Genomic DNA, 20608 nt, shown 5'->3' on the forward strand with positions numbered 1-20608 from the left:
CCCATTATTCTTTTAAAAATTCTTCAAGCTCTGTCAAGTTGGTTGTTGGTCATTGCTAGACAGCCATTTTCAAGTCTTGCCATATATTTTCAAGTCAATTTAAGTCAAAACTGTAACTAGGCCACTCAGGAACATTCAATGTTGTGTTAGGTAAGCAACTCCAGTGTATATTTGGCCTTGTGTTTTAGGTTATTGTCCTGCTGAAAGGTGAATTTGTCTCCCAGTGTCTGCTGAAAAGCAGACTGAACCAGGTTTTCCTCTAGGATTTTGCCGTGCTTAGCTCTATTCCATTTATTTTTATCCTAAAAAACTCCCTAGTCCTTGCCGATGACAAGCATACCCATAACATGATGCAGCCACCACCATGCTTGAAAATATGAAGAGTGGTACTCATTAATGTGTTGTGTCAGATTAGCCCCAAACATAACGCTTTGTATTCATGCCGCATTTTTTGCAGTATTACTTTGGTGCCTTGTTGCAAACAAGATGCATGTTTTGAAATATTTTAATTTTGTACAGGCTTCCTTCTTTTCACTCTGTCATCTAAGTTAGTATTGTGAAGAAACTACAATGTTTTTTATCCATCCTAATTTTTCTCATATCACAGCCATTAAACTCTGTAACTGTATTAAAGTCACCATTGGGTTCATGGTGAAATCCCTGAGAGGTTTCCTTGCTCTCTGGCAACTGAGTTAGGAATGACGCCTGTATCTTTGTAGTGACTGGGCGTATTGATACACCATCCAAAGTGTAATTAATAACTTTACATGCTCAAAAGGATATTCAATGTCTGCTTTTTTTATTTTTACTAGTCAAGTGGTGAATACTTTCTGAAGGCACTGTAGACGATGAAGGGATACACAGCACTCTTTTCTTTTCTTCTCTTCCTCCATCACCTCTCTCTCTCTCTCTCTCTCTCTCTCTCTCTCTCTCTCTCTCTCTCTCTCTCTCTCTCTCTCTCTCTCTCTCTCTCTCTCTCTCTCTCTCTCTCTCTCTCTCTCTCTCTCTCTCTCTCTCTCTCTCTCTCTCTCTCTCTCTCTCTCTCTCTCTCTCTCTCTCTCTCTCTCTCTCTCTCTCTCTCTCTCTCTCTCTCTCTCTCTCTCTCTCTCTCTCTCTCTCTCTCTCTCTCTCTCTCTCTCTCTCTCTCTTCTCTCTCTCTCTCTCTCTCCTTCTCTCTCTCTCTCCTTCCCTCCCCCTCACCAATTAAGGGGGGGTGAGAGGAAGAGTTGAAAGGTTAATCTGAGTAGAGACTGGATTCCACCACAGAGCTCTGATGAGGTCTGACACTGAAAGAGGGGGAGGAGAGGGGAGAGAGAAAGAGAGACCGGGTGTAGGGGAATAAGAGATGGATGAGTACTGCAGGGAAGGGGAGGGAGGACCTGGATGATGACTTGAAGAGGGCAGGAGGGAGGACATGGAGTGAAAGAAGGATGAGGTGGGTCTTAAAAGCGGTCGGCATGGAGACGGGCGGTAACCATGGAGATGATGAGTGGCGCTGATGGACAGAATTACGAGGACTGTTAATTCACTATGTCAGGGTCTCTCATTCCAGGAGAATGTTCCTCCCTCCCTCACCCTGCCCACCGAAGGAAAAATCCCCCCCTCCGTCATTCATCCTCCTCTCTTTCTACTCCTCTACTCCTACGTAGGGTGAGCCCTGTTTTATTCACTCACAATGCTGATGTCATACAGTAGCTAAGAATAAAACTGTATGTTGAATATTCAGAGCAGAACAAGTGTAGCCCATGAATTCATAACCATTCACCCATAGTCATTCTCCCTAGATTGTAGCAGTAGGTGGTAGCTATTTATAGGTTGCACCCCCGTCACTCGGTCGTGTCATGCCGCTGTTATGAACGTTCTCAAGCCGCCCTCTACCATTGTGGTGCCCAAAAATCGTGATAAGCCCAGTCATTCTGAACGGAGGCTAATGACTGTTTCATCTAAATTACACTATAGTGGCCTGGAAATACGATTAGATTGCTAAAGTGGGCAAATATTTAGTAGGACACAACTTTGCCATCATTATCATGTCGTCATATTTCCTTTAAACAGATGTTGTCATTAGCTAGCAAGGTTTGTCAAAAATAGCTAGCAATGCTAACGTTAGCTAGTTCAAATCCGCGGGTCTCCCCTCAATCTTAGCAAGCTAGCTAACATTATACTGCAGTCAATCTGGCGACATCAATATGACAAAATGTCTTCCTACTAATTATTTGCTACCTTTTGTAATGTCATTGTATTTCCAGGCCACTGTAATGCACTTTAGATTAAATCAGTGTGTTCAAAACAATATTGTCACGAAACGTGCAACCCATGAATAGAAACAGGCCTATCTGCTGTGAATAAGTGTAGATATATGGCCTTCTAGACCTAGTGTGAATAACATTATATGATGTGTATGGCAAAACAGGGTCAATAGATCAGATCTATAATGTGATATATAGTGGTAGTGAATGGTGAATAAAGGGTGTATTTCTATGTTACTCACGCTCTGGTCGTCATCTTCACTCTTCATGTGGTTGGCGATGAAGCGGACCCCGTCGACAGCCTCCTCGAACCCAGGGCAGGCCTGTCCTAGCACGGCCTGGGTCAGGGCTGGGCCCCCTCCTCCCTGATTCCCCCGAGGCCGGTTCCCCTGCCCCCCCTCCCTGCCCTCCCTCAGCCCATTCAGCCCCTCCATCGACCCCCCTCCCCCTGCGCCCCCTCCCAGCTCCCCTACAAACTGTTTCACGGACGCCCGGTTCACGTAGCACGTACAGGGGTCGTTGTTATCCGTGCCACCCCCTTCGCCCCCCAGCCCCAGGCCCACCATCAGCCCCCCGGCGGAGCCCCCATCCCTGCCCCTCTCCTTCTGCTCCTGGACCCTCCGTTGCTGCCGCAGCTTCTGGCGCTCGCAGCTGTTCCGGGGCTGGCGCATGAAGAGCAGCGCAGGCAGTTTGTTGAGGAACACCAGCTTGACCCAGGGGGGCATGGTGTGTGTGGTAGGGGAGCGGTGGTGCACGTTGAGAACACACACACTGGTGACAATAGAGAAAGTCACCAGGACCATGGTGAACATCAGGTACTTCCCGACCAGAGGAACGTCCAGGGAGGTGGGAGGGACGATCTTAGAGATCAGCAGGAGGAACACAGTGAGGGCCAGCAGGACAGAGATACACAGAGTCATCTTCTCTCCACAGTCAGAGGGCAGATAGAACACTAAGATAGCCAGAGAGGTGATGAGGACACAGGGGATGATGAGGTTGATGGTGTAGAACAGAGGTTTCCTGCGGATGATGAAGTCATAGGTAATGTCTACGTAGGTGGGGTCGGCAGGGTTCTCGTTGCGACGCCCCGGCAGGGCGATGATGTCCCACTCTCCGCTGGGCGTGAAGTCATCCATGCTGGCCACGTCGGACCTCAGGATCAGGTCGATCTCTGTGCGGTCGTAGGTCCAGGAGCGGAACCTCATGGTGCAGTTCTGCTGGTCGAAGGGGAAGTGTTTGACCTCGATCTTACAGGCTGACTTGTAGATGGCTGGAGGCAGCCAGAAGATACTGCCGTCATGGGAGACCACCGCGTTAGAGTAGAAGGACACCTCGTACATACCATCAGCACTAAGGAAGGAGGGATGGAGAGAGAGACAACATTACACCATTGGAAGGATTTTACATATTAAAATACAGTATATAAAATGCATGCCCTTTTAAATCTATCACATCTTTGAAAACAAATTAGTAATAAATACAGATTAAAATTAGCAGAAAAAGAGCGAGACACCGTTTTTCTCCTGTAAATGGGGGTAAATGTAACTTCAGCTCTCTGTGTGTCTCATTAGATTTCCTCCAGTCTCACTACAGATCCTTTATCACACACACAGCTTCAGCCACACATCTCACACAGACAGGACTGGGGGACAGGGGCAGGACTGGGGGACAGGGGCAGGACAGGTAAGACTACTGTTACAGACAGCCGGGTAAGATGACCACAGAAGATATCACACACACACACACACACACACACACATTCTGACTACAGAGAGATGGAGAAGGTCAGACAGATGAGGGTGTGATGCGTATCAGGACTATAAGGTAACACATGCCTCCTTATATAAACATGCTGGTCACTGCTCAGGTGAACATCATCCTTCCTTAACCTGGACACAGCTAGGACAACTCAAGAGAACTCAGGTAGAGAACAGGTGAAATAACTCAGGTAGAGAACAGGTGAAATAACTCAGGTAGAGAACAGGTCAAATAACTCAGGTAGAGAACAGGTCAAATAACTCAGGTAGAGAACAGGTCAAATAACTCAGGTAGAGAACAGGTGAAATAACTCAGGTAGAGAACAGGTGAAATAACTCAGGTAGAGAACAGGTGAAATAACTCAGGTAGAGAACAGGTGAAATAACTCAGGTAGAGAACAGGTGAAATAACTCAGGTAGAGAACAGGTGAAATAACTCAGGTAGAGAACAGGTGAAATAACTCAGGTAGAGAACAGGTGAAATAACTCAGGTAGAGAACAGGTGAAATAACTCAGGTAGAGAACGGGTGAAATAACTCAGGTAGAGAACAGGTCAAATAACTCAGGTAGAGAACAGGTCAAATAACTCAGGTAGAGAACAGGTCAAATAACTCAAGTAGAGAACAGGTCAAATAACTCAAGTAGAGAACAGGTGAAATAACTCAGGTAGAGAACAGGTCAAATAACTCAGGTAGAGAACAGGTCAAATAACTCAGGTAGAGAACAGGTCAAATAACTCAAGTAGAGAACAGGTCAAATAACTCAGGTAGAGAACAGGTCAAATAACTCAGGTAGAGAACAAGTCAAATAACTCAGGTAGAGAACAGGTCAAATAACTCAGGTAGAGAACAGGTCAAATAACTCAAGTAGAGAACAGGTCAAATAACTCAGGTAGAGAACAGGTCAAATAACTCAGGTAGAGAACAAGTCAAATAACTCAGGTAGAGAACAGGTCAAATAACTCAGGTAGAGAACAGGTCAAATAACTCAGGTAGAGAACAGGTCAAATAACTCAGGTAGAGAACAGGTGAAATAACTCAGGTAGAGAACAGGTGAAATAACTCAGGTAGAGAACAGGTGAAATAACTCAGGTAGAGAACAGGTCAAATAACTCAGGTAGAGAACAGGTCAAATAACTCAGGTAGAGAACAGGTCAAATAACTCAGATAGAGAACACAGAAAAGGAGCACAGGAGGAAGATCAAGATACTGACTCCCTTCGTAAGAATTTAAATCAATGGAACCCATTAGTTTGTGACTGACAGTGTTAATGTGTTGGGAGTGAGTGTGGTTGAGGGGGTAAGTAGACCCGTTTAGCCCCAGCCGGTTGGTTAATCAGTGTAAGATGGCATTAGAGAAAGAGGAGATCGAGGCCAGACAGATCACTTTCACTGATAAGATAGCTTACACAGGGTTAAGACACAACGATAAGATAGGGTACTAGAGGACTGGAGTTCAGAAACACTGCTGTACTGTACTATGTGTGTGTGTGTATGTGTGTGTGTGTGTGTGTGTGTGTGTGTGTATATACAGTGGGGGGAAAAAGTATTTAGTCAGCCACCAATTGTGCAAGTTCTCCCACTTAAAAAGATGAGAGAGGCCTGTAATTTTCATCATAGGTACACGTCAACTATGACAGACAAAATGAGAAAAAAAATCCAGAAAATCACATTGTAGGATTTTTAATGAATTTATTTGCAAATTATGGTGGAAAATAAGTATTTGGTCAATAACAAAAGTTTCTCAATACTTTGTTATATACCCTTTGTTGGCAATGACACAGGTCAAACGTTTTCTGTAAGTCTTCACAAGGTTTAACACACACTGTTGCTGGTATTTTGGCCCATTCCTCCATGCAGATCTCCTCTAGAACAGTGATGTTTTGGGGCTGTCGCTGGGCAACACAGACTTTCAACTCCCTCCAAAGATGTTCTATGGGGTTGAGATCTGGAGACTGGCTAGGCCACTCCAGGACCTTGAAATGCTTCTTACGAAGCCACTCCTTCGTTGCCCGGGCGGTGTGTTTGGGATCATTGTCATGCTGAAAGACCCAGCCACGTTTCATCTTCAATGCCCTTGCTGATGGAAGGAGGTTTTCACTCAAAATCTCACGATACATGGCCCCATTCATTCTTTCCTTTACACAGATCAGTCGTCCTGGTCCCTTTGCAGAAAAACAGCCCCAAAGCATGATGTTTCCACCCCATGCTTCACAGTAGGTATGGTGTTCTTTGGATGCAACTCAGCATTCTTTGTCCTCCAAACACGAAGAGTTGAGTTTTTACCGAAAAAGTTCTATTTTGGTTTCATCTGACCATATGACATTCTCCCAATCCTCTTCTGGATCATCCAAATGCACTCTAGCAAACTTCAGACGGGCCTGGACATGTACTGGCTTAAGCAGGGGGGACACGTCTTGCACTGCAGGATTTGAGTCCCTGGCGGCGTAGTGTGTTACTGATGGTAGGCTTTGTTACTTTGGTCCCAGCTCTCTGCAGGTCATTCACTAGGTCCCTCCGTGTGGTTCTGGGATTTTTGCTCACCGTTCTTGTGATAATTTTGACCCCACGGGGGTGAGATCTTGCGTGGAGCCCCAGATCGAGGGAGATTATCAGTGGTCTTGTATGTCTTCCATTTCCTAATAATTGCTCCCACAGTTGATTTCTTCAAACCAAGTTGCTTACCTATTGCAGATTCAGTCTTCCCAGCCTGGTGCAGGTCTACAATTTTGTTTCTGGTGTCCTTAGACAGCTCTTTGGTCTTGGCCATAGTGGAGTTTGGAGTGTGACTGTTTGAGGTTGTGGACAGGTGTCTTTTATACTGATAACAAGTTCAAACAGGTGCCATTAATACAGGTAACGAGTGGAGGACAGAGGAGCCTCTTAAAGAAGAAGTTACAGGTCTGTGAGAGCCAGAAATCTTGCTTGTTTGTAGGTGACCAAATACTTATTTTCCACCATCATTTGCAAATAAATTCATAAAAAATCCTACAATGTGATTTTCTGGAAAAAAAATTGTCAATTTGTCTGTCATAGTTGACGTGTACATATGATGAAAGTTACAGGCCTCTCTCATCTTTTTAAGTGGGAGAACTTGCACAATTGGTGGCTGACTAAATACTTTTTCCCCCCACTGTATAAGTATTTGATACACTGCCGATTTTGCAGGTTTTCCTACTTACAAAGCATGTAGAGGTCTGTAATTTTTATCATAGGTACACGTCAACTGTGAGAGACGGAATCTAAAACAAAAATCCAGAAAATCACATTGTATGATTTTTAAGTAAACATTTGCATTTTATTGCATTTTTAGATTCCGTCTCTCACAGTTGAAGTGTACCTATGATAAAAATTACAGACCTCTACATGCTTTGTAAGTAGGAAAACCTGCAAAATCGGCAGTGTATCAAATACTTGTTCTCCCCACTGTATGTGTGTGTGTGTGTGTGTATGTGGAAGTTGGTTGCTCTTTTGACTCCTACATGGAGCAGACATTTGCTGACAAGTTGCTGAAGCACTAGCCCCTTGTTAGTTATCAGTGCAAACTTGTGGCGCTGATATTTGGGAGTCTGGGCCATGTACAGTACCAGACAAAAGTTTGGACAAACCTACTCATTCAAGGATTTTTCTTTATTTTTACATTTATTTTTACATTGTAGAACAATAGCTAAGACATCGAAACTATGAAATAACACATATGGAATCATGTAGTAACCAAACAAGTGTTAAACAAATCAAAATATATTTTATATTTGAGATTCTTCAAATAGCCACCCTTTGCCTTGATGACAGCTTTGCACACTCTTGGCATTCTCTCAACCAGCTTCACCTGGAATGCTTTTCCAACAGTCTTGAAGGAGTTCCCACATATGCTGAGCACTTGTTGGCTGCTTTTCCTTCAGTCTGCCGTCCGACTCATCCCAAACCATCTCAATTGGGTTGAGGTTGGGGGATTGCGGAGGCCAGGTCATCTGATGCAGCACTCCATCACTCTCCTTCTTGGTAAAATAGCCCTTACACAGCCTGGAGGTGTGTTGGTTCATTGTCCTGTTGAAAAACAAATGATAGTCTCACTAAACCCAAACCAGATGGGATGGCGTATCGCTGCAGAATGCTGTGGTAGCCATGCTGGTTAAGTGTGGCTTGAATTCTAAATAAATCACAGACAGTGTCACCAGCAAAGCACCCCCTACACCATAACACCTCCTCCTCCATGCTTTACGGTGGGAACTACACATGCAGAGATCATCCGTTCACCCACACCGCATCTCACAAAGACACGGCGGTTTGAATCAATAATCTCCAATTTGGACTCCAGACCAAAGGACATATTTTCACCGGTCTAATGTCCATTGCTTGTGTTTCTTGGCCCAAGCAGGTCTCCTCTTCTTATTGGTGTCCTTTAGTAGTGGTTTCTTTGCAGCAATTCGACCATGAAGGCCTGATTCACACAGTCCCCTCTGAACAGTTGATGTTGAGATTTGTCTGTTACTCATGAGAGCCAGTTTCATCATAGCGCTTGATTGTTTTTGCGACTGCACTTGAAGAAACTTTCCGTATTGACTGACCATCATGTCTTAAAGTAATGGACTGTCGTTTCTCTTAGTTTATTTGAGCTGTTCTTGCCATAATATGGACTTGGTATTTTACCAAATAGTGCTATCTTCTGTATACCCTCCCTACCTTGTCACAACGAAACTGATTGGCTCAAACACATTAAGAAGGAAATCAATTCCACAAAATAACTTTTAAGAAGGCACACCTGTTAATTGAAATGCATTCCAGGTGACTACATCATGAAGCTGGTTGAGAGAATGCCAAGAGTGTGCAAAGCTGTCATCAAGGCAAAGGGTGGCTATTTGAAGAATCTCAAATATAAAATATATTTTGATTTATTTAACACTTGCTTGGTTACTACATGATTCCATTGTGTTATTTCATAGTTTAGATGTCTTCACTATTATTCTACAATGTAAACATTTGTAAAAATAAAGAAAAACCCTTGAATGAGTAGGTGTGTCCAAACTGTTGACTGGTAGTGTACATAGGCTGACAGTACGTGGCCTCCAGATTGCCGGCCTGCATAGGACAAAGGCAAAGCAGCTAGCTAAGTACTGCTCTGTGTCAGCAGCATGGGCAGCTTAGCTGTTTGGAGAAGAAGGTGCTTTCTGTATCCACAAGTGTCCAGCCCATGTCTTTAAAATGTTTGGATCCTTCTTGACTGTAATGTGATTTGTGGATTAAAATAGTATTTCAATTGTGTGTGTGTGTAACTCACTTGTTATACAGCACAACGTCGGGCAGCCAGATGTGTTTGGAAGGCAGTCTGACCTTCTCCATGCCATCAAACTCCTCAGGGACCCACGTCAGACGGTAGTCCTGCCACTCCTGGACACCAATCACAGAGCAGAGAAAAGATTTTGTGACCAATCGCACAGCTGAGAAGATTGTTTGTAACCAATCACAGAGCAGAGAGGAGAGTTAGTGACCAATCACACAGCTGAGAAGATTGTTAGTAACCAATCATAGAGCAGAGAACAGAGTTAGTGACCAATCACATAGCTGAGAAGTTTGTCAGTAACCAATCACAGAGCAGAAGGAGAGTTAGTGACCAATCAAAAGTCATAGAAGAGTGTGAGACCCACAAACAGTTGCTGTGATCTTCACTTTTGAAATAACGCTCAGCGAAATGCATCTTTACTTTCCATAATGATCTTTATGTAAATATTTTCCCATAGAGACCTTTACTGTCCTGTCCAGGAACAGTGTGATAGCTCAGCTCTATTAATTAGAAATGTAAGACAGAAGCACTAATGTCTACCATGACCCTATAGTAAGTCAGTTAAAAACACTCATAAACACACATCTAATCATCCTGATTGAAATGGCCGCCTGCCAAGGAGGTATCCAGACGGTGTGTGTGACTGCAGTACGTGTGCATGTATGTGTGTCTGGGCATCTGTGTGTGCGAGTTTGCCTCCCAGGCACACATGATTGAAGGTGTGTGAGTGTGGGTCAGTCACTGACATGCTCTTAGTGTGCATTTAGAACCATAATGGCATAGCCTCTATGACCTTGATTGTGGTAGCCCTGTAACTTTGCTGTATTATGAACCATAATGGCATAGCCTCTATGACATTGATGGTGGTAGCCCTGTAGCTGTGCTGTATTATGAACCATAATGGCGTAGCCTCTATGACATTGATGGTGGTAGCCCTGTAGCTGTGCTATATTATGAACTATAATGACGTAGCCTCTATGACATTGATGGTGGTAGCCCTGTAACTGTGCTGTATTATGAACCATAATGGTGTAGCCTTATGACATTGATGGTAGTAGCCCTGTAACTGTGCTGTATTAAGAGCCATAATGGCCTAGATAGCAGTGACTCTATGGCTGTTAGGGCAGTAGAAAAACCTTAATAGCCATTGTGACGTCACGAGAGGCTACACAGCTTTCAGCGGGATTGCTCAAGTAGTGCAAGGAGACAAGGTTCAAACAAAACAAGGATTTTATTATAGGTCTTGGGAAATTAACGAAAATATAACCAAATTCTGTTCTCTTGTGGCTCTTTAAGGGTTAACAGTTCAGGGATGTCTCTTCCACATCCAAAATCACAATTCTCACTCGCTCAGATAACTTTTCCCCAGCCTTACTGTAGTCCACGTTGCAGCTAGTGGCCAACCCAGCAAAACGTCCTTCCAAATGTCTCTCACGTATTTCCACAGGTGCATATATCCAAAGGTGAGTATTTCCCAAAGGTAAGTATCTCCAAATCCTTATATTCCTCATGGAAGTGGACGTGCAGCACTCTTGTCCTCCAGAGAGCCCAGGTTGGAGACTGTGTTTCTTCACTTCCCAAACCTTCAGCTCATCAGCTCCTGATTGGTTTCAGCTGCGTGGGAAGATTGGCCATAGAGGGTTGGAGGTCCCGACCATACCAGCAGATGGAGCCATAGCTGTCTGGGTTTGCAGCCATCTCAGGGGGATGTAACGTCCCTCCAGGACACAGCCTCTCGTGACATCACACATCCCCCTCCTCGGGACCGACGTCCTCGTCGGGGTAAAGGCAGCGAAGAAGGCATCACGCCGGAGAGGGCGTCCGCATTGCCGTGGTGCTTGCCAGCCTGCTCTCTCTTCAACTCCTCCACCTCTAGGACCAGGGACTCAGCCTCCTGTTGTCTCTCCTTGAGTTTCTTACTGAACGCATCAGCCTTGGTTTTAGCAGAGTTTAGCTTCTGTTGAGCAGCTTTCAGTTCCTTCTCTCTCTCTGCCTCCGCATTCTTCATCTTGTTCTCCAACACCTTGTACTTCTCCTCTGCCTTCTTCTGGACCTCCTTACTACTGCGCAGGGTCTCCTCACACTCCTCGATGGTCCTGCGCAGCCTCTCCAGCTCCTCCTGTTGCTTATGGAAGGAGCTCTGTTGGAGTTTAGCCTGGAGGATATCTAACTCTTCTGTCTTCATGTCTAACTGTTGCTTTAACAAACGATACCTCTCAGCGGTCCCCTTCAGACCAGACAGTTCTTTGTCCAGATTCTGTAGCTCCGTCTCTGTGTCGGTCTGGGCACCTGCCATCCCTATCAGAGCCCGGGCGGGAGTGAGTAACTCGGAGGATTGCACCGGAGCCTTCCCAGGATGAGTCTTGCCTCTCCGTTTCCAAGGTACTCGGGTTAACCTCTCCTGAGACTCTCTCCAGAGTGGGTAAAAGGCTGGGCAGTCTCGTCCAATTAGGACAGGGACGGGGAGGGAATCAACCACCCCCGCCGTCGTGTGTATGGTTCCCCGTGTGCTGGTCATTGTAAGTTCAGTAATGGGGTATTCTCTGGTGTCCCCATGGACACAGGAAACTGGGAGGACTTTCCCCGGGGTCAGACACGTTGGGCCCACCAAATCCTTACGCACCAGGGTGGCCCGGCTACCAGAATCCAGTAAGGCCTCCACATCATGGTGATTCACAGTTACCGGGCAGGTGGGGGGGTCGATCTGGGCCGCCATCTACGACTCCCAAGAGCGAGGCAAAACGGTGTGTGGGTGCTGAGCTGGAGGACTCCGCAGTGGGCATCGGTTCATCGGCTGGTTTCCCACACTGCCAGGAGATATGTCCCATCTCCCCACACCGGTAACACTGTCGAAGTTTCCCCCTCCTGGTGTACTCTTCTTGGACCCGCCTGGTTTCTGGCTCCCCCTGGAGCCGGGATAAGTCCTGACGTGGCTGGGTTAGAGACCTTGGGGTCCTTTGGACGGGTTCTTCCCATTTGTGGTGGGGCCGCCCTCCTGGGGTCTTTTCGGGAAGCATTCAGCATCTCCGCTGTGGCCTGGTACTTTTCCACAGCTTCCACGGTCAGATCAGCCGTGGTCAAGGCCTGTTGACTGATGAACCGTTTTGCCTCATAAGGCAGGGGCGCGTAGGTAACGATCCACCACAACGGCCTCCACCACCGCCGCTGCTGTATTCCTCTGCGGATCCAGCCATTTCCCTTGCGATTCGGACAAGTTCATGCATCTGCGCCCGAGGAGGTTGGTCTGGTTGGAAGGTCCAGCTGTGAAAGCGCTGGGCCATACCAAACTTTGTGAGTCCATATCTGCTGAGGATCTCAGACTTCAGGGCATCATAGTCAGTAACCTGGTCAGGGCCCAGGTCCCGGACAGCATTCAGCGATTCCCGGTTAGAAAGGGGGCTAACAGACCAACCCACTGTTGCTTGGGCCAGGCTTCCCTAGTGGCCGTGGCCTCAAATGCATGCAGGTATGCCTCAATGTCATCGGTAGCTCCCATCTTAGATATAAAGTCACTTGCCTTTATTGGGCGGGTATTTTGGACCACCCTCTGTCTCTGCAACTGCAATTCCTCTGCCTTCAGAAGGTTGGCTTTCTTTTGCTCCTCCAAGAGAGCCACGTTTGCTTGCATCTGGGCTTGCTGGCCAGCAACAAGGGCTTTCAATATGTCCTCCATTGCAGTCGGCGGGGAGCCTACGGCCAACTTGGAAAACTGGGTGATCAAACCTTCGGTATCCTCCTCTGACATGCACTATTAACGCTTGAGCGTGCCCGTATTCTCCACCATCTGTGACGTCACGAGAGGCTACACAGCTTTCAGCGGGATTGCTCAAGTAGTGCAAGGAGACAAGGTTCAAACAAAACAAGGATTTTATTATAGGTCTTGGGAAATTAACGAAAATATAACCAAATTCTGTTCTCTTGTGGCTCTTTAAGGGTTAACAGTTCAGGGATGTCTCTTCCACATCCAAAATCACAATTCTCACTCGCTCAGATAACTTTTCCCCAGCCTTACTGTAGTCCACGTTGCAGCTAGTGGCCAACCCAGCAAAACGTCCTTCCAAATGTCTCTCACGTATTTCCACAGGTGCATATATCCAAAGGTGAGTATTTCCCAAAGGTAAGTATCTCCAAATCCTTATATTCCTCATGGAAGTGGACGTGCAGCACTCTTGTCCTCCAGAGAGCCCAGGTTGGAGACTGTGTTTCTTCACTTCCCAAACCTTCAGCTCATCAGCTCCTGATTGGTTTCAGCTGCGTGGGAAGATTGGCCATAGAGGGTTGGAGGTCCCGACCATACCAGCAGATGGAGCCATAGCTGTCTGGGTTTGCAGCCATCTCAGGGGGATGTAACGTCCCTCCAGGACACAGCCTCTCGTGACATCACACCATTTACAATGGGGGCTCTGTAACTGTTATTGTTACAGTATATGCCATGTAGAGCCATAATGGCCATGATCTCAGAGGCTATACGACTTGAAAATGGTGGTTCTGTGAAACAGTGATGTGTTGTGGTATTATCCGAGCTAGAATGGTGGTTCTGTAACTGTGATGTCATAGGGCTTTCAGACCCATAATGGTGGTGAAAGTGATAGCAGTGGCTCTCTTGGCTCAGGACTGGTGTCCTTGGCATCTCCTCTTGGCTACGACCAAGGGCCTCATAAAACACTGATGCTCATTCTCTGTTCAACTACAGACCATCAATCACACACACACACATGCACATACGTACACACAAGCAGACACACACAAACAGGTTTCCAGCTGGTTTGTTCATAACTGATTTATACACATTGGTGCATTTACAGCTGTGTGTGTGTGTGAACCTGTCCAGTGGGCAGTACGTTGTATTGCAGGCCCCAGCTGCAGACACACAGGGAGGGTATAAGAGGGTCAGAGCTCAGGAGCATGGCAGGATTAGCCCCTCACAACAATACCCTTCACAGAACTGTGTCTCTCTCTGCCACATACTGCAATGGGATGCTGGGTAGCAATGTACTGTACTGTACTGCAACACTCCTGGAAAGATCTGGGGGGAACTTTGAAAGAACCTGACTGGGAAACTCTGGTAATGTGTTCATGTTCCCATTGAATGATCAGAATGTCTGAGTTTAGTTGTAGGAGACTGATACAGGGACAGGTATTTTCATCCCCCCACTGGTTCAGATTGGATTGTTTGACCATGCCTATTCCTAACTTAGCGGCAGAATGAACAAATGTGTTCTTGCGCGATGCAATTCACAGAGTTATCAATTAACAGAAAGGAGAGCATCCTTGCATTCATTCTTAAATGTACATTTAATGAAGTCGGGTATTGACATAACAACGCATTTATATACCATGGTACATCATCAAACATTCTTCATTAAATGTCAATAACGTTAATTTCATACCCCACGGGGGGTATGAAAAAAAAAAAAAGTAATGTATGCACTAACTGTAAGTCGCTCTGGATAAGAGCGTCTGCTAAATGACTTAAATGTAAATGTTAAATGTAAATGTAAATTTAGAAAGGCATGGTAATTATCTTGTCTGTTGTTTGTTGGAATAAGGAGAGGTGAAGACAGAGGGATAAGGAGAGAGAGGTGAAGACAGAGGGATAAGGAGAGAGAGGTGAAGACAGAGGGGTAAGGAGAGAGAGGTGAAGACAGAGGGATAAGGAGAGAGAGGTGAAGACAGATGGATAAGGAGAGGTGAAGACAGAGGGGTAAGGAGAGAGAGGTGAAGACAGAGGGGTAAGGAGAGAGAGGTGAAGACAGAGGGGTAAGGAGAGAGAGGTGAAGACAGAGGGGTAAGGAGAGAGAGGTGAAGACAGAGGGGAGGGGTAAGGAAAGAGAGGTGAAGACAGAGGGATAAGGAGAGAGAGGTGAAGACAGAGGGGTAAGGAGAGAGAGGTGAAGATAGAGGGATAAGGAGAGAGAGAGGTGAAGACAGAGGGATAAGGAGAGGTGAAGACAGAGGAATACGGAGAGAGAGGTGAAGACAGAGGGGTAAGGAGAGAGAAGTGAAGACAGAGGGATAAGGAGAGAGAGGTGAAGACAGAGGGATAAGGAGAGAGAGGTGAAGACAGATGGATAAGGAGAGAGAGGTGAAGACAGAGGGGTAAGGAGAGAGAGGTGAAGACAGAGGGGTAAGGAGAGAGAGGTGAAGACAAGAGGGGTAAGGAGAGAGAGGTGAAGACAGAGGGGAGGGGTAAGGAAAGAGAGGTGAAGACAGAGGGATAAGGAGAGAGAGGTGAAGACAGAGGGGTAAGGAGAGAGAGGTGAAGATAGAGGGATAAGGAGAGAGAGAGGTGAAGACAGAGGGGTAAGGAGAGGTGAAGACAGAGGAATACGGAGAGAGAGGTGAAGACAGAGGGGTAAGGAGAGAGAAGTGAAGACAGAGGGATAAGGAGAGAGAGGTGAAGACAGAGGGATAAGGAGAGAGAGGTGAAGACAGAGGGGTAAGGAGAGAGAGGTGAAGACAGAGGGGTAAGGAGAGAGAGGTGAAGACAGAGGGGTAAGGAGAGAGAGGTGAAGACAGAGGGATAAGGAAAGAGAGGTGAAGACAGAGGGGTAAGGAGAGGTGAAGACAGAGGGGTAAGGAGAGAGAAGTGAAGACAGAGGGATAAGGAGAGAGAGGTGAAGACATAGGGATAAGGAGAGAGAGGTGAAGACAGAGGGGTAAGGAGAGAGAGGTGAAGACAGAGGGGTAAGGAGAGAGAGGTGAAGACAGAGGGATAAGGAGAGAGAGGTGAAGACAGAGGGATAAGGAGAGAGAGGTGAAGATAGAGGGGTAAGGAGAGAGAGGTGAAGACAGAGGGATAAGGAAAGAGAGGTGAAGACAGAGGGGTAAGGAGAGGTGAAGACAGAGGGGTACGGAGAGAGAGGTAAAGACAGAGGGATAAGGAGAGAGAGGTGAAGACAGATGGATAAGGAGAGAGAGGTGGAGACAGAGGGGTAAGGAGAGAGAGGTGAAGACAGAGGGGTAAGGAGAGAGAGGTGAAGACAGTGTAACTGACCTGTGTGAGCCATACGTTGGTGGTCATGACCTGCTCTCTCTCATGCTGCAATAGAAAGGGGGTGGGGGGGTTATTTTCTGAGGTGGGTGGGTTAGAGACAGAGTATGATTCACCACACACAAACACACCCACACACACACACTCACACACACAGACACGCTCACCACGCTGATGAGCTGGGCCAGTGACACCATCAGCTGAACCGTCACCAGCTCCGAGCCATTGGTCGCTGGGCGGATCAGTTTGTTATAGTGGGCGGGGTTTAACAGGTGCTCCACCAACCGCTCCTCAGTATCTGCCCCCAGGCTGCCTGTAAAGAGAGATATCACTGGTTCACAGACATGTCCATCAAACGCTTTCCATGGTGATAACAACAACAAAATAAACAAGAACAAAGGATATAGCTGAAACTGTCTAATGGGAACATTTCAGCACAAGGCCTTGTGATGAAGCTGTATCTTTAGTCTGCTGGATAACAGTGTGTTCACTATAAAGCTGGGAGTCTATGAGGCATGACAGTATTGCTCTCTGCCTGCTGGAACATGTCAGCACAGCTCTATTCTCTCCCTGGCTCAGGAGCGGACATCATTTCAATGAGTTAACCAGTCTTACAGTCTCTCCCTCTCTCCCTCTCTCCTCTACTGTCTTTCTCTCCTCCTCCCCATCCACTATCTCATCCTCTCACTTTTCCTCCCACTCTTTCTCTTTCCCCTGTCATCAGCCCCCCCCCTCTCAGGCTGTTGTCATATCTCTGGAGTGGCTAGGTTTTGGCAGAGCTGTCACAATACCACACAGCGAGGAGAGATACTGCTGCAGGAGACACCACAACAACTCTCTCTCTCTCCCCTTCCCCTATCTCTTTCTCCCCCTCTCTCCTGTGTGTGCCTTTCCTCTCTCTCATCCCTCATCTGTTTCTCACCACTTCTTATCATTCCAAACGTGTTCTCTCTCTCTTTCCCTACTCTCTCCAGCTTCATCTATTTCCCCATGTTTTCTTTCTCTCTCCCCTCTTTCCCCTGCTCCCTCTCCCCGTTCTCTCTCTCTCTCTCTCTCTCTCTCTCTCTCTCTCTCTCTCGTTCTGTGTTCAGTGAGCAGGAATGACGGCCTCAGTGGCTGGATCAATGAAGACTCTAATCATAAGCCGTAAACTCACCACATCCCTCTCTCCCTCCCTCTCTCTCTGTTTTTATCTCCATCGCTCTTTCTCTCTGACACCCTGTTATTGCCTCTTCCCTCGTTCCCGTCACTATCATCAATACCAATGCTGTCAGCCTGTGTGTAGCTATTTGTCGGTTTGTTGTGTGTGTTTGTGTTTGTCTTTGTGAGTGTATGTTTGTTTTTTAGGGGTGATGGGGTAGAGCTTGAGGCTGAGGATTGTGTGTGTCTGTCTGTGTCTGTGTGTGTGTGTGTGTGTGTGTGTGTGTGTGTGTGTGTGTGTGTGTGTGTGTCACATGAATAATACACATTGCTACTGAACAAAGCACTGTGGGCTCAGCTCCTGATCTCAGACATGCACTACAGACATACACACTCCTTGCATGCCCTTGATTACACTCGTCGCTATGCACACACACACACACACACACACACACACACACACACACACACACACACACACACACACACACACACACACACACACACACACACACACACACACACACACACATACACACACACATACACACTCTCACATTGGATACATTTCACACAAACATTCAAACACATTCATACACACCACAGGAGGTTGGTGGCACCTTAATTGGGGAGAATGGGCTCATGTTAATGACTGGAGCAGGATAAGTGGAATGGTATCAAGTACATCAAACACATGGTTTCCATGGTTTCCATGTGTTTGATGCCATTCTATTTGCTCCGTTCCAGCCATTATAATGATACGTCCTCCCCTCAGCAGCCTCCACTGATACACACCTCAAACCAACAGTGAGAAGGTTAAGACACACTCTACTGGGTGAAACAGGAACAACACGAGATAGAGAGGGCCTGGGCCAGCACCCTGCATCTAAATGTAATCATCCTGTTTGGTGTATTGTACTGATGATGATTCATATTTATTTAGAAACCCTATTGCTCAGTAGGAGAGGAGGGGGAGGTGAGGGGTGAGTGGTAAGATTAGAGGGGGAGTAGGGGGTTGCTGTCTCTTCTCCTCTCTGTGGCTGGCTAGAGAGGTTTTTTGGCGGCGGCTGAAACCTTTTATGCTGTCTCCTGTCTCCTGGTGTCTCCACAGCCAGACCCAGGCCCCAGCCCAGCAGGCTGTCTGTGGAGACATCAGGAGACAGGAGACAGGACAGTACAGGCCAGGCTGGCTGCAGGACTGCTAGGCTCCAGCATGCTGGTATTAATATTGATATAACAGTCCTCATAACTAAGGCCATAACACTGGTCCTAAAACTATCAGTGGGGAAAAAAAGTAGCTACTGGGTTTCTGCATTCCAGAACTCTCTGGAACACTTCAGAACTCACACCAGAAACGTATACTGGTCTAATAAGAGAAGAGGCACATGGTCAAAAAATATTAATATATGGTGACAGCATTTTTGTTAGTCGTAAAGCCTTTGGAAAAGTGTCAGCCTCATCTTCTTTCTCTGTGTTTTTGGATGATGAGTATATCTAATTGTATCCCAACATTTCACAAACATCATATCATATTAAATCATATCAGGTCATATTGTCATTCTGTATCAGAGTACAGATAGAGAGAGACATTAGCCCAAAACAGGCACACAATGCCAGGCCCTACACTACACAGACACAGATCATTTAGACTGAGGAGGATATACACTATACGGCCTGCTAACCAGTAATAGGTCGTATCTCACTGTAACTAACATCATTTGCATTGGGAAATGTCACTACAGCCTGATTTGAGACTTAATGTAACATTACTGCCCGTAAAATCAGGAACTGTGATATGACTCAGGCCAAGCTTTCTTTGAGTGTAGCGAGAAATTGTATTTTGTCTCACTATTACTGCTAGTTGGCTGGCATTGACAGTAGCTTTGGCACTGTTGGAGCTAGAAACACAAGCATTTCGCTACACCCACAATAACATCTGCTAAATATGTGTATGTGACCAATAACATTTAATTTGATAAAAATGTTAAATAATAATATAGGGCAGAATCCTAACTTGCACTTAGTTTGAATGTTAATGGAAATCTCCTCTTGACATCAATGCTCTACAAATTAACTTATAAATTGTTCGACGCATTCATGTTTTCCCCATATATTTAGTAAGTTATTTCTCTAAGATGTACATACAGATGTTCTATCTTAATTTGACCAGTTTCTCACAGCAGGAAAATAATCCTGCAGCAGCAGGACGTGAATTATTATGTTGATTATAATTAATGGACATTTTTGTAGGGGTTGATATATTATTCATTAGGGTAAATCAAGTCTGACATTTTAAAGTGGAAATTACAAACTTTAGAGGCCTTTTTAAACATTGAATACATACAAGTTTGCATTTCCTGCTGCATAGGAAACAGAATGATCAAATTAAGATAGAACATCTGTATTGATGTCCTTCCCATCTTGCCAATATAGTCACAAGTACTTACTGTGCGCATTCGCAAGACTAAGCATGTATGGAGGAAATATGTTTGGTGAAGTTATTGGTGCAAGTCTCCTGAGTGGCGCAGTGGCCTAAGGCACTGTATCGCAGTGCTAGCTTTGCCACTAAAGATCCTGGTTCGAATCCAGGCTCTGTTGTAGCCGGCCGCGACTGGGAGACCCATGGGGCGGCGCACAATTGGCCCAGGGTAGGGGAGGGAATGGCTGGCAGGGATGTAGCTCAGTTGGTAGAGTATGGCATTTGCAACGCCAGGGTTGTGGGTTTGATTCCCACGAGGGGCCAGTATGAAAAATATAATGTATGCACTCACTAACTGTAAGTTGCTCTGGATAAGAGTGTCTGCTAAATGACTCAAATGTAAGTCAGGTTCATATTTAAATGGTGTAATTTAAACTACCCATTTGCAGTCTTCCAAGTGGATGCAATGTTCAGGTGCACATGAACCCTCGCTAGGCCTGCAGTACTGTAACTTATGAAATGTATATTAATTCATTAAAAGTGTTCCCGCTTTGAGTTTAAGCCAGGAATGTTTAAGATGTTTATTTAGATGGGATATTTATACTGAACAAAAATAAAAATGCATCAAGTGTTGGTCCCATGTTTCATGAGCTGAAATAAAATATCTCAGAAATGTTCCATACATACAAAAAGCTTATTTATCTCAAATGTTGACACCCGATCCTGCTGCCTCCTGCTACTTACTGCCCTTAAGGCTTCTTCAACATCTG

The 20608-nt window shown here is 45.9% G+C and overlaps 1 protein-coding gene across 1 annotated transcript in view; it reads right to left on the minus strand.

Moving 5' to 3' along the window:
- LOC121542708 (neuronal acetylcholine receptor subunit beta-2) overlaps positions 1-20608 on the minus strand; it is a 45162-nt gene that overhangs the window by 3491 nt on the left and 21063 nt on the right. The window contains exons 2-5 of the mRNA XM_045208521.1: positions 16447-16592; positions 16283-16327; positions 9283-9392; positions 2492-3599 (exon numbers count right to left, since the gene is read on the minus strand). Coding sequence (XP_045064456.1) covers positions 2492-3599; positions 9283-9392; positions 16283-16327; positions 16447-16592 — 1409 coding nt within the window. The remainder of the gene's footprint in view (positions 1-2491; positions 3600-9282; positions 9393-16282; positions 16328-16446; positions 16593-20608) is intronic.

Source organism: Coregonus clupeaformis, chromosome 28 (assembly GCF_020615455.1).
Source record: "Coregonus clupeaformis isolate EN_2021a chromosome 28, ASM2061545v1, whole genome shotgun sequence".
NCBI classification, from domain to species: domain Eukaryota; kingdom Metazoa; phylum Chordata; class Actinopteri; order Salmoniformes; family Salmonidae; genus Coregonus; species Coregonus clupeaformis.